This window comes from Prionailurus viverrinus, chromosome B2, assembly GCF_022837055.1.
Source record: "Prionailurus viverrinus isolate Anna chromosome B2, UM_Priviv_1.0, whole genome shotgun sequence".
NCBI classification, from domain to species: domain Eukaryota; kingdom Metazoa; phylum Chordata; class Mammalia; order Carnivora; family Felidae; genus Prionailurus; species Prionailurus viverrinus.
Window position 1 is genome coordinate 98,965,245 of NC_062565.1, and position 12,766 is coordinate 98,978,010.

Below are 12,766 nucleotides of genomic sequence, written 5' to 3' on the forward strand. Positions count from 1 at the left end.
CAGGAGTGTCAAGAAAAGGCACTTCATGTTAAATGCTTTGAAAGAGGCATACACAAGGGATATAACCCAGCTAGCAGGTAGGGAAGAAATGGGGAAGACTTCCTGGAGGAGGTGTTGTTTGGGCCAAGTCTTAAGGCACAAATAAGAGTTGGCCAGATGAAGAGGGGTTGAAGAAGGAAGGCAGAGCAATCTAAGAAGGGAGTATAGCAGAGTTCAAAAGAGGACACTGAAAAAGTGGGCAGGGCCAGTTGCTGAATGACATTGTAGGCAATCCTTAGGAGTTTGGATGTTATCCTAGAGTCAGTGGGAAATCATTGAAGCATCTTGTCAGCAGAGGTGGGTTTTATAAACCTTGTATGTGCCTGATAGATACTAGATGAATTATGAGGGGCTTCAAGAAGAAGCAAACCACAGAAGGGCAATTTGCTTCCAGCAGAGCCAGACTTTTGCCATAACAAGGCCTAGCACCTGCCATGCTTCACCCCAGGCTGGCTCTCTAGATCAGTCTATGGGGCAATCTGGTGCTTTTCCAGCCAGTGCCATTCATCATAGCTCAGATTTAACTGTTGGTGAAGGAATCAGGCCACTGGAGAACATGATTTTCACTCTGTAGTTTTTATGGAAGCCAGGGGCCTGCCTTGAAGGGGAAGTTGGCAGATGAACCCACTTCATGCTGCATTTTGGCACAGAGCTGGCATTTAGTGACCTAGGAAGGCAAGAGTAGGCTACAGAACAGCTTTTAAGAAACAAATTGCTCTGGGGGCACCTGGGTGGCTCAGTAGGTTGAGTGTCCCACTTCAGATCAGGTCATGATCTTACAGTTGGTGAATTTGAGCCCCGCGTAGGGTTCATAGAAAAAATTATGTCAATAGAAGCCACACAGGCTGTAGTCCCACAACAGATGCTGTTCAGGCAGCTCCAAAGGCTGCCTCTGGAAGGCTGAGTAAGTCTGCAAAATCAAAGTTCACTTGGAGAGAGAGACTCCTAGGAGCTTAGGAGTCTCCCTGCAACTCTCTGTCACCTGTCAGTAGCAGTTTCCTGTCTGCCCCACCTCAGACTTGCTCCCCACTCCATGTCCCCACCGCAAATGCTCTGGCTGGGCCCTTATCCCCTCTCCTTGCCTTCACACTCACCCTCTATGCATCATCCCCCTGAATTGATCTTTCAGCTCAATCTCCTGAGGCCCCAACAGAACCACTGAGGGAAGGAAGTGACACAATTTCTCTGGCCTCCAGGGGTGCCCAAGGGGGCTCCTGGCCATTCCTACCTCTGTGGTGTAACACAGAGACTCACCCAGAGGTGCCTCACCCTTACTAGGTAAAATATCACACTGGCTAAGAGGGAATGGTAGAGGGCCATTGTGGTTCAAGTCTGCATTTCTGTTTGTTTGGGATCCTATATCTACTATGGTGGCTATAATGACATTAGTTTGAGAAGTGTTTGCCCTGCTAAAAAGCCGTTGGAGGCCTGGCTGGCACAGTCGGATCCAGACACTGCTGTCCAGGACAGCAGGGGGTGAGTCACTGTGGCCGATTCCAAGCACTGGGTCCAGGCCACCTGGAAAGGGTCACCAGCCTTGATGGCCTTTAATGTGGTTTCGCAATGTCTCAACGTTTCAGGCTTTCATCATACTTTGTCTGGGAAGTATTTCCTTTGTCGTTACTAAGTTCACATAGCCTTGACCCTTTCACCATAAAGAAGTCAAGGGCCATCAAATCTTGATTCCCTTTGCCTTGGTGTCAGAAACTAAATCCAACTGTCTTACTGATCACTTTCCAGAGCAGGTTAGATTGCCCCAAATCCTACTCCACTAAAAGGGGCTCCTTGAGGAAGCCCCACAGAATAAGAGAGGGAGGCTATGTGTCCTCCTCTGACTGCCTGGCCCTGCTCATGAAATCCCCCATGAGCAGAGGTGTTCATCCACTGTTTCCATTCTACATCTCTTCAGTGTGCCTTGCCAAGCTGCTGTGGATCATGATCTTTACAAAAGCTCTACTATCTTTTCATTAGGTTATACATTTTGTTTATTTGTATATTTTATATATAATTATCTTCATTATATAAACATGTTATGATTATATTAGAAAATAGAAATATGATATATTAGAAAATACACTCATTAGCTTACCCTCATTGATAACTACTATTAGTATTTTGGCATATTTCCTTCCAAACTTCATTTATAGTTTTTTTTCATTCATCAACATTTTTTAAGCCAAGTTAGATTATTCTATATGCCCTTTTATTGTAGTGTACTTTTTTTTCACTTGAGTACGTTCCCCTGTCAATAAACATATGTCCACAGCATAATTTTTGGTGGCGGTTTGATATTTCATTGTACAGATGGATGAAAAAAATTCAACTTGTTTCCCTTTATTAGTCACTTTTGGTTGTTGCCATTTCTCTCTTCTGTTAGAAAGATCAAGGACATCTGTTTACATATATTTTTGTGTATCGCTTTTACCATCCCCTAAAGATAAAGTTCTAGAAGAGGAATTACTGAGCCAAAGGGCATGAACATTTTAAAATCTTTTCACAGATACAGCTAGTCTGCCCTCCAGAATGCCACATTGATCACCCTTGCCATCAGCAGTGGTGAGCAGGCTGTTTCCCTCCATCAGTACTGCATTTTATCACTATTTTCCATCTCTGCTACTTTGCCTCAATAACTTGCCTTGACAAAGCCTGTCTGCGCTTTCTCTGAAAGTCAGTGGGGACACTGAGGTTGCACTGATAGGACCATGAACTGGGGCTCACTGGGCCACAGGACCCACCCCAGAAGGACAGCTTAGCTTCTGTGGCAGACTGCCACTAAGCCTGGAGCCCTCATGACCCTGAAGTATCACAGATAAAGCTCATGTAAGCCTACAGGCTGGGTCTTGGATTGAGCCCCCAAAGACCCCCAGATATACACACAGACACACTCAATGATACACACAAAGGGTCACACATAGACACAGAGATATATATAGACATTCACAGAGACATACATGAGAGACATAGATACACATGCACACATACACTAATGCATACAGACACAGGCGCACAATCATATCCTTAAATGCACTCACTGATACAGACACATAGAGACACACAAAAACACTCATAGACATGCAGGCCCTAGTCAAGGTAGGTTGGTCCTATCTTCTACATATTGGTTCCCATTTCTCTGCACAGATTAAATCTAACCTTGCCTTGGAGGGGTGGACTTTTCTTCTTTTCCTTAATGGTTATCTCTTCAAAAGGATGCCCAATTTCTTAGAGAAAGGGGAAGAAATGGGACTGCCAAGAGAATGAGCAGTATGACCCTTCAATCAGAGCTAGAGGGGTCCCTGCCAGGTGCTCATACTTCAGAGAGCCCCTCTGGTTTTTCTCCTTTCACTCTTCCTCACAGGATTAGAAATACCCACAGCCAAGGGGACATGCCCACTCAGACCCCTGGCCCTCCTTCTAGACCACACTTCAGGTACCTGGGACCCTGGAATTCTCCCTGGAAAGTCCCCAGATCCTGCTCCCCAGAGGGAGAGTGGACCTTACTGCCAGTGTGCATACCCTGGCCTAAGGAGTAGTCAAGGGTGGCTGTGTAGAGGCACAGACAGCTGACTGTCCATTTACATGCATGTGAGGGCCCTCTACAGTATGATGTGAAGCCAGAGGTAGAAAGAGAAGGGTGTCATGCTGTAAACTCTAGGTTGGTGACCAGCTCACTCCACATCACCACATTTCAGCATAGAACACAGACGTCCAAGCCTGACCTTCCAAACAATTTTGAAGATCTGTTTTTCAAAGTAGGAGAATTAATAGTTTGTTAGTTTGATTTCCAACCTTTAAGCATCTAGAATACTTAGGTATGTGGCAGGTGGGCCTCCATTTGTACTCTTGTCCCTGCCCTGCAAATACTAAGAGCAGACTTGAAAGAGAGACTTGGAAGCGTAGAGCCCATGTTTTCTATGGAGGAGAACTAGACATGGGTCTGTGAGCCAAGGCAACGTGTGCCATGAGCCCTGGCACAGTGAGGCTGTCCTGCTGGAGCTGCTGTGAATGATGCCCCTTCCTTTTCAGATCACTTTCAGGAAAGAGCACCTTGAGGCCTGCCTCCTTTCCCTGGGTTGTGATGTGATGGCAAGAGAACGCAGCAACTTCGAGAGCTACTCCATGTATTATGAGCATGTGTTGGAGCATGCTAGGCAGAAGCTCTGCCAGAAAGAACAAGTACGTTCCCAGAGAGACAGGAAGTGTGATGGCAAAGGTGTGGATAGGAAAGCCTGGGAGTTACTCCAAAGAGAATAGAACAGAGGGTAGGGGAGGTGTTCTTATGCAAGAACTGAGAATGATTGGTACTCTCCAATGTCTCTTCTCACTGGCTCATTTTCTTGGGCTCTGGTATTATCAGCTGCAAAAGTGATGGCTCAGAAACACTGGGTTGTGTGCTTTGGAGGCGTCTAGTGGAGAATATAAAAAGTTAGCGACAAAGGAGCAGGTCACCACCCCACCCCCGCACCCCCTTCCCTCCCCCAGGGAAGATGCATAACTGACCTTCCCACCTAAGCAACCCCAAAGTACCTTGTGCTGTCCATGGTCTAGCCTAGAAGCCAGGATCCTTGAATAAACTCTGTCTTCAGGATGCACTTCATGGGTCTCATTAATGAGACTTCCTTAAAATGAGATCCCACTGGTGGGATCCAAGGGTCACTTCTCCTGTCCTAATTGCACACCGTTTTAAAATGGATTGCTTCAGAAGTTTGGTGTAATTTTACTTTTCACCTAAGAAAAGTGCAAAAGCCTGAAAAAAAAATCAAATGAAGCATTCAAATATCAAACGAGTCTGGCCTCACCCCCAGTTTGGCTTATCCACATAGCCAAGTCTTCTGCATTAGTGTGGACACCTGGAAGTTCATGCTGCCTTTAGATCTCATGTTGGGCATCCTAAAATCCGATGGGACCACAAGCACAGTCCTGACTCCAGGTGGAGCTTGAGGAGCTCAAAATGAAGCTCCATTAACACAAATGGGAAGTGTCTGGAGCATGGTGTCCTGAACTGAGCCATGGTTGGAAGAACAAATGGTTGAGTTTGGTTGTACATTCTTTTCTCCTCTTCAGGAATTAGATCTTATACGAAGAGGTTCGGGTCCTCCTGAAGACAACGCTGGTCAGGTAGGTTAGTTATTACCAAAAAGTTTCTCTTCTCCACCTCACAGATCCACAATCTCAGCAGTAGGAAGACAGGAAACTTCCTAGCATTATTTTCTTGTGCCCTGTAGAAGTCCCATCAATGAAGATCCACTGCAGAAACATCTAAGGAGTGTGTTTTCACTTTTTAAGCAATAAGGGCTTTCTTTTTCTTAGCTTTTTGGTGGTTGTTGTTTTTTGTATTGCTTTGACTTATATTTTTCTTGCTATTTTTTGGGTTGGGGCAGAGGACTTTTCCCCCAAACAAGAGGCATTGAGGCTGAGGTGTCAAGAAAGGCCAATTTGCAAATGGAGACCAAGAGAGCGGAAGTATTTTATCCGATTAAAAAGTGCTTAAAGGGGCGCCTGGGTGGCTCAGTCGGTTAAGCGTCCGACTTCAGCTCAGGTCACTATCTTGCAGTCCGTGAGTTCGAGCCCCGCATCGGGCTCTGGGCTGATGGCCCAGAGCCTGGAGCCTGCTTCCGATTCTGTGTCTCCCTCTCTCTCTGCCCCTCCCCCATTCATGCTCTGTCTCTCTCTGTTCCAAAAATAAATAAACGTTAAAAAAAAATTTTTTTTTAAGTGCTTAAATATGCCTCTTCTGGGAACACTTATATATATGCCCTCATATAATAGGCAACCATTTATTGAATACCTATTATATGTCTGGCACTGTTCTGAGACCCATAAACCAACCACCCATATTTGTACAACAGGATGTTCACCTCTTTCATCAGCTTCAAGGTAGAAGAGCAAATTCGACGCTGATATGCAAAGAACTATTTTGTAGTGACAGTTTGGAATTTTTGAGTTATTTTCCATTAAACAATATTTGTGCTGTTAGGTTGCAGAGCTCAGTCATAATATGATCATGGAAATCACTGCTCTGAGAGCTCGACTCACAGATTTGGAAGAAGAAAATCTGAATCTCAAAGAGAAGATTAGAAAAGAAGTCCAAGAAGAATATGAAGCATTAGTTCAGGCTCTGTTTGTGACATGTTTAGACATAAAAGTAAGTGACCTGTGTCGGACGTCTGGACAGTCCTGTGGGAGCCAAGTGTTAATGACCTCCACAGCCACTGAACACAGAGTGGTCACAATGACAGAATGGGCTTTGTGGTAACCAGAGCCTGTTGGGCCCAAGAATTCTCTGGCTCTGAGTGTTCACTGCAGAGAGGGGGTCAGCGATGGGTTCTCATTATTTTACCACGATAGACACTAAATTTTAGGTAATTTAGTGATTTGCTGTTTTCCTCATTCTGCTGCCAAGGGCCGTTGTTGCCATCTGATTGCTGTGAAGGACAGGTGGGGGGGTGTCTTCTCCAAAACCCCCAATGGTTAATATCACTGTTTGTCTACTGAGTGTGACCATCCAAGCAGGAGAGTGCAGTGCCCTAAGGCAGGACAGACCCTGGTGTAGGTAGCAACTGGCACCTCCTGAAAGCTCACTGGACAGATTCAGAATTTGAATTAGCTGTCAGTGATTTTTTTCTGGCCTTCAAATGCCCACCAGTCTTTCTCTCACGTCCAGTGTCGGGCAGCTGCTGACCTGTAAGTGAAGGTCCATCCAGAAAAGGAGCAATGGGGTGCCTGTGTGCCCACGGCACTGTAGAAGCCTGTCACTTTCTTATGATGTCTGAAGAGCTATAAGATGGAGGCCCCATGCCTAAAATGGGCCATCACAGAGCCTGGTCCAGCTGCCCCAAAATTGTGAATTTCACTACAAACCCGCCCCCTCTCTTGCTATTGGATGTTTCCCAGAGCCAGCCCCCAGTGGGTCCTTACTTCGCTGTCTCTCCTGGAGGATTCTGGGTCCCTGAAGTTGTTACATTGACAGGAGCTTCCACCAGAGCTCTGCCTTGGCCTGGTCATTCCAGAGAGGACCAGAGATTCCTCCTCACTTATGAAGGGTCCATAAAACACAAGTGCTTACAAATATTAAAGAATCGAAACAAAAACACATTGGGCCTGGTATTACAGGAGAACAGACAGTGAAGTCTGGAATGGCTAAGTCATCTTCCAGGTATGAAATTATTGAAAAATTTCTTAATTTTTTTTTTTAACTTATGCCAGATTCCTAGACAGAAAGTGGATTCTCTACTTCTCCCAGGCTAACCTAGTTCTGCAGGCCACCTGAAGCAGAGACTCTCTGTTCTACCCCAGACTCTTAAGTAGGTGGGGAAGCTTTCTCTGTGTGGCCAGGAGCCAGACTTCCTGCCATGGCTGCCCAGCTGGGCACTATCTTCCTGCTTTCCTCTCCAGGGAAGTGGTTCAGAGATGAGAGGACACCCAACTCTACCCTTCACTGGAGGATGCTGGGTCTGTAGTTGTACTTAGCAATGATCAAGCTGTTCCACCAAAAGCTGTTATCCACAAGCCATTCAGAACAGACTATTTCATAATGAGACTTCTGCTAAAACCGAAATGGGAAAGTAGCCAGCCTGATTCCTTCCTCTACTGTATTTTTAATGTAGTTCCTCATTAGTGGCTCATCTATATAGTGTTTTATCTGGTCAGATTCTGCTGAGTCAACCTGATTGCAAAAACCCCTAGGTTCAAATTCTCAAGTAACCCTTTGGGGGAGGAGGAGTGACTCAGTTTTCCACCTGTGACCTTCCACTCTTCTATCCATTCAACTTAACTTGGCATCTGGTAACTTAGGCTCTAAGACATGTAGGGTCTATCTGATGAAGCCCTGTGGACTGAAGACAATAGTAAAGGGGGCTGATAGGGAGACTTCCAGATAATACCTGATAGAATAATTGGGTGGATGATTTTTTTTTCATGTGAAATCATTTCTGAAAGTTAGCTTTTAGAAGGCAAAATGACTCTTCCTCTACTGTTCTTCCTGAACTTGAGTCTGCAATTTGCAGGAAAAACTGGATGAGAATCAGATGAATTTGATCCAGAAAGTGTGTGAGCTCATTGGCGAAGTAAGAACAGAAGGGATTGACAATATGAAGGCCCTAAAGAAAAAATGGGGCTCTGCCAGACCTGATGAAGGAATGAAAGAAAACCCAGCCAAAGTACGTGATTTCATTTAGCGATAGGATATCAGCATTTCATCTCAGCATCTGACCCTACCGCTCACTCTGTATGCATTCCAGGCTGGTTTCCCTGAGAAAGCATTGCATCAGACATTTTAAAAGGGCACCAGGGCTCACAGCACACTTGTGTTATCTTCTGGAAGGCACGTTTCTTTTTTTCTTTTTAAAGTTTTTATTTATTGTGTGTGTGTGTGTGTGTGAGAGAGAGAGAGACAGAGACAGAGAGAGACAGAGAGACAGAGACAGAGAGACAGAGAAAAAAAATATGTGAGTGGGGGAGGGGCAGAGAGAGAGGGAGAGAGAATCCCAGGCAGACTCTTCACTGCCAGCACAGAGCCTGACACGGGGCTCAAACTCACAGACTGTGAGATCATGACCTGAGCCAAAACCAAGAGTCAGACACTTGGGGCGCCTGGGTGTCTCAGTCGGTTAAGCACCCGACTCTTCGACTCTTGATTTCCACATTTCCAGTCAGGTCATGATCTCACAGTTTGTGATATCAAGCCTCTCCACCCCACCCCAGGGCTCTGCACTGACAGTGTGGAGCCCACGTAGGATTCTCTCTCTCCTCTCTCTGCCCCTCCCCCACTTGCACTCTCACTCTCTTTCAAAATAAATAAACAAGCATCAGAAAAAAAAAAAAAAAAGGCTGAGCCACTCAGGTGCCCCAAGGCCTGTCTCTGATGTTAGAATCTGTGCCCTTCCCATGGGGGCAGACTCTTCTGAAAGTAAGCCTTTCTCAGCAGGAGCAGCTGCACGCCTTGGAGCAAGACAACTGCCGCCTGTCTGCCCTGGTGTGCAAAGTGAGGAGCCTGGGCCACTGGAGGTTGGCTGTGCAGCGGGCTCGCTTCCAGGGCCAGCTGAACAGGGCAGAGAAGGTGAGTGTTAGGAGAGGGAGGCCCGCCCACCCCGCACAGCAGGGAGTGACTGACGAGGTGGGGGGCTGGCTGACCTGGGGGGCTGGTCTTGCCCTGGTGTTGGCAAGACCAACCATCTTAACGGATCTGACAGTCGACAGTCGGGGAGTTTTCCAGGGAAGTGACTGAATGTCAGAGCCCCCAGAGAAATAGGAAAGAGCCAGAAGCCAATGGCAAAGAAGCAAATGGGAGAACAGAGAGTCTAGCACGAGAAAAGGGGAAAAATGGAGGGAGGACATCACCAAGGGTTTGAGGCAGCTTCATCCAAACACCGTAAATCTTTGAGTTTTCAGACATGATTATCTGAGGAAAATGGAGTAACAAAATAAGTGGAAAATCGGCTTCAAGGCAAATTGGAACCAAAGCACATAGAAATAGTGGTTTGGAAACTTTCACTTAGTGTTTCTGAAAGTCCCTATTTGCTCTGCCACACTGTTCTTCAGTGAGGACACAGAGAAGGCGACTAGAGCTTCTTTCTACCAGAAGTGGGTTTTTTTTTTTTTAATGTTTATTTATTTTTAAGAGAGACAGAGAACAAGAACACGAGTCAGGGAGGGGCAGAAAGAGAGGGAGACAGAGGATCTGAAGTGGGCTCGGACAATGACAACAGTGAGCCTGACCTGAGGCTCGAACTCACAAACTGTGAGATCATCCCTGAACCAACTGAGCCACCCAAGTACCCCTCTACCGGAAGGTTTTAAAAATGATGGATAATGAAGTGGTTTAGAGACTCTTCTGAAATGAAAACTATGGAAAGGAAACTTATTTCCTATCTTACTGTGTTTGGGGGTGTTCACAGGAAGCCATGCAAAGTAAAAAAGAGTGTTTGAGCGTCAAGCTGATGGCAGAACAAGAAGCAGTTTTACTTCATCAGCAGTTAGGGGTGCTACGGCAGGCCCTGGCCGGGGCTCAGGCCGCCAACACCAGGATGCGCAAGCAGCAGGATAACCAGGTATCTGAACACCAGAACCCCTCTTCCTCCCTCCCTTTGAGCTCGCTCTGCAAAGCTGACTGTGGCCCTGGAAGCAGCACCCTGCCTCCTGCAGCAGTCACCGGGACTCCACAGCTGAGGCCAAGCAGGAGGCACTGCCAGAGAAAGATGGCCCAGACCTCAGCTTCGCTTCTACTTCCTTTCTAGCCCTAGACACCAAGGAGAGTGGCCAAAAGTTGGCTAAGATGGTGAAATACTACCCTTACACAAAAGATCGTTCTTCGGTGTGTATGCGTATGTGTTTCTCAGAGGATCTTTTTGCCTAGAGGGCATCTTGGGATGTAGGTCTCTGCCTTTAGCCCAGTCCTTTCATCTCCAAGCACGCTTTCCATCGATAGTGACCTTCTGCACGTGGAGTGTGGCCTAGCCATCAGCATTATTCCCCAAACAGAGTCTTGCATTCTTTCCTGATGACCCACCCATACTAAGTCATAATTTCAGAAGTCACGGCTGCTCAATAAGGGGTGGGCACCAAAATGAAGGTGTTTCCAAGTTTAAGCTCTAATAACTGGGCCAACTCTCCAAGCATGAATGAAGCAGAAAGACCCTAGGTTTAGTTTTCTTATTTTTATTTCTTTTAACAGTTTTGTATCTTTTTTTAAGTTTATTTGTTTATTGAGAGAGAAAGAAGAGAAAGAGAGAGAGAGAGAGAGAGAGAGAGAGAGAGAGAGAGAATCCCAAGCAGGCTCCCTGCTGTCAGCACAGAGCCTGATGCAGGGCTCAAATCCACGAACTGTGAGATCACGACCTGAGCTGAAACCAAGAGTCAGATGCTTAACTGGCTGAGCCCCCCAGGTGCCCCAGAAAGACCCTAGGTTTAGAGAGACAAGAGTTGAGTTTAAATTTTTTTTTTTTTTTTCAACGTTTATTTATTTTTGGGACAGAGAGAGACAGAGCATGAACGGGGGAGGGGCAGAGAGAGAGGGAGACACAGAATCGGAAACAGGCTCCAGACTCTGAGCCATCAGCCCAGAGCCTGACGTGGGGCTCGAACTCACGGACCGCGAGATCGTGACCTGGCTGAAGTCGGACGCTTAACCGACTGCGCCACCCAGGCGCCCCAAGAGTTGAGTTTAAATAAGAGTCTGGGAAAGCTGGGCATATTTAAAACACGACATATAATTTGTTCCTTTTGGACCTGACATCCTCTGTTATTGTGCACCAGGTGAAGAATGGAGTATAATTATGTAAACTGTAACATCACCATACAAATATTATTAGTATTAGTATTATAAATGAGGATTGGACATCTGGTACTTATGGTGCTACTGATTAGAAAAATTTCAAAACAGAACCAAATTATCACTACGCTTTTCCTTCATTAACCATCTGGAACCTGGCTTCCCCAAAGCTATTTTGGAAGTCAAAACAGAGGCAAGATTAGAACCTCCCTTCTCCACTCCCAGCTTTGTATTACATCACTCCTTTCTCCCCAGGCAAACCCTTCCCTGCTATGCCATGATAAATGCTCAATGACAAGGCAAATGTAGTTTGTGGTGGATATAACTATGTGGTTAATAAGTTAAGTAACATACATACTATCATCAAGTTTGGGCATTAAAAGACCCAATTTCTTGACCTGTACAGTGGCATTACCACTTGCCTGGCTTTTGCTCTTTGTTTCCTTTGTTCTCCCCCTGACTGTTGCCTCAGGGCTTACAGTCCAGGCCGAGCTGGCCTAGGTCCTGGTAGTCTTGCTGCCTGCTAGCCCAAACAGAAAGGCCAGCCTCTATTACCCTGAGCCCGGGAATATTCCACAGAGTTGCGCCCCTGCGCCCTACTGGAGGGGTTGGCTATTGTGCTGGGCAACTTCTTCCCCACCTTTTGGTGAGAAGAAAGACTCTGCCTTCTTCGTTTCCTTTGGCTTTTCCTGCCACAGTCTCGATTGCTGAGAGAGCTGCAACACAAAGTGACCGAGGAAGCTCGCCACAGGCAGCAGCTGGATCTAATGAAGGCCTCCGGCATGGAGAAGCTCTTGGAAGATGTGCGGCAAAAGGACCAGCACCTGCAGCTTCTTACTGAAGAGGCAGAGAGGGCTTCGAAACTGGGCCGGCTTCAGCAGAAGAGAACTCAGACAGAACTCCGACAGGTAACTCCAGGGGGAGGTAGCAGCCACTCGAAAGCCAATCGGGGTGCACCAGCCAGAGCTGGCATTCTTCTGGCATTCTCCCTGCCTCTGGTGTCCTCCACCTTTGTCATTTCTAGGCCCACAGGAAAACGGAAATATTTCTGCCCATGTTGGGTGATGCTCAGGTTGACTATGGTGAGAGAGGACAGTTTGACTGCCTCAAGGCCCAAAATCTTGGCACCTTTAGAACCCATGTGGGAAACATGTTTCCATCTGGCTACAATTTCTGAGCTAGGGAATCCTTTAGAAAATTCCAACGGTAATCTGGAAAAGCAGCAAGCATTATGGAAGCTATTATAAGAGGATTTTAGTCAAGGTGTTTCTGGAAATTTAGAGACAAAAAGGAAAGGCAAAAGTGATTTCCAGACACAATATATTTTTGTTAAATATACCCCTACAGCAAGAAAAGAAAAAAAAAAAAGAAAAGAGGAGGAAACGATAGATGTAGATATGGATTAATGCAGGTTCCAACACAGGAGAGCACAGAATGTAATCCAATACAGAAGGCAAAAGA

At 46.2% G+C, this 12,766-nt stretch overlaps 1 protein-coding gene across 1 annotated transcript in view; it reads left to right on the forward strand.

The window, feature by feature from the left end:
• Positions 1–12,766, forward strand: part of LOC125165943 (uncharacterized) — a 178,628-nt gene that overhangs the window by 156,407 nt on the left and 9,455 nt on the right. Inside the window, exons 38-44 of the mRNA XM_047859469.1 lie at positions 4,063–4,212; positions 5,101–5,154; positions 6,014–6,181; positions 8,043–8,195; positions 8,963–9,094; positions 9,933–10,085; positions 12,004–12,213. Coding sequence (XP_047715425.1) covers positions 4,063–4,212; positions 5,101–5,154; positions 6,014–6,181; positions 8,043–8,195; positions 8,963–9,094; positions 9,933–10,085; positions 12,004–12,213 — 1,020 coding nt within the window. The remainder of the gene's footprint in view (positions 1–4,062; positions 4,213–5,100; positions 5,155–6,013; positions 6,182–8,042; positions 8,196–8,962; positions 9,095–9,932; positions 10,086–12,003; positions 12,214–12,766) is intronic.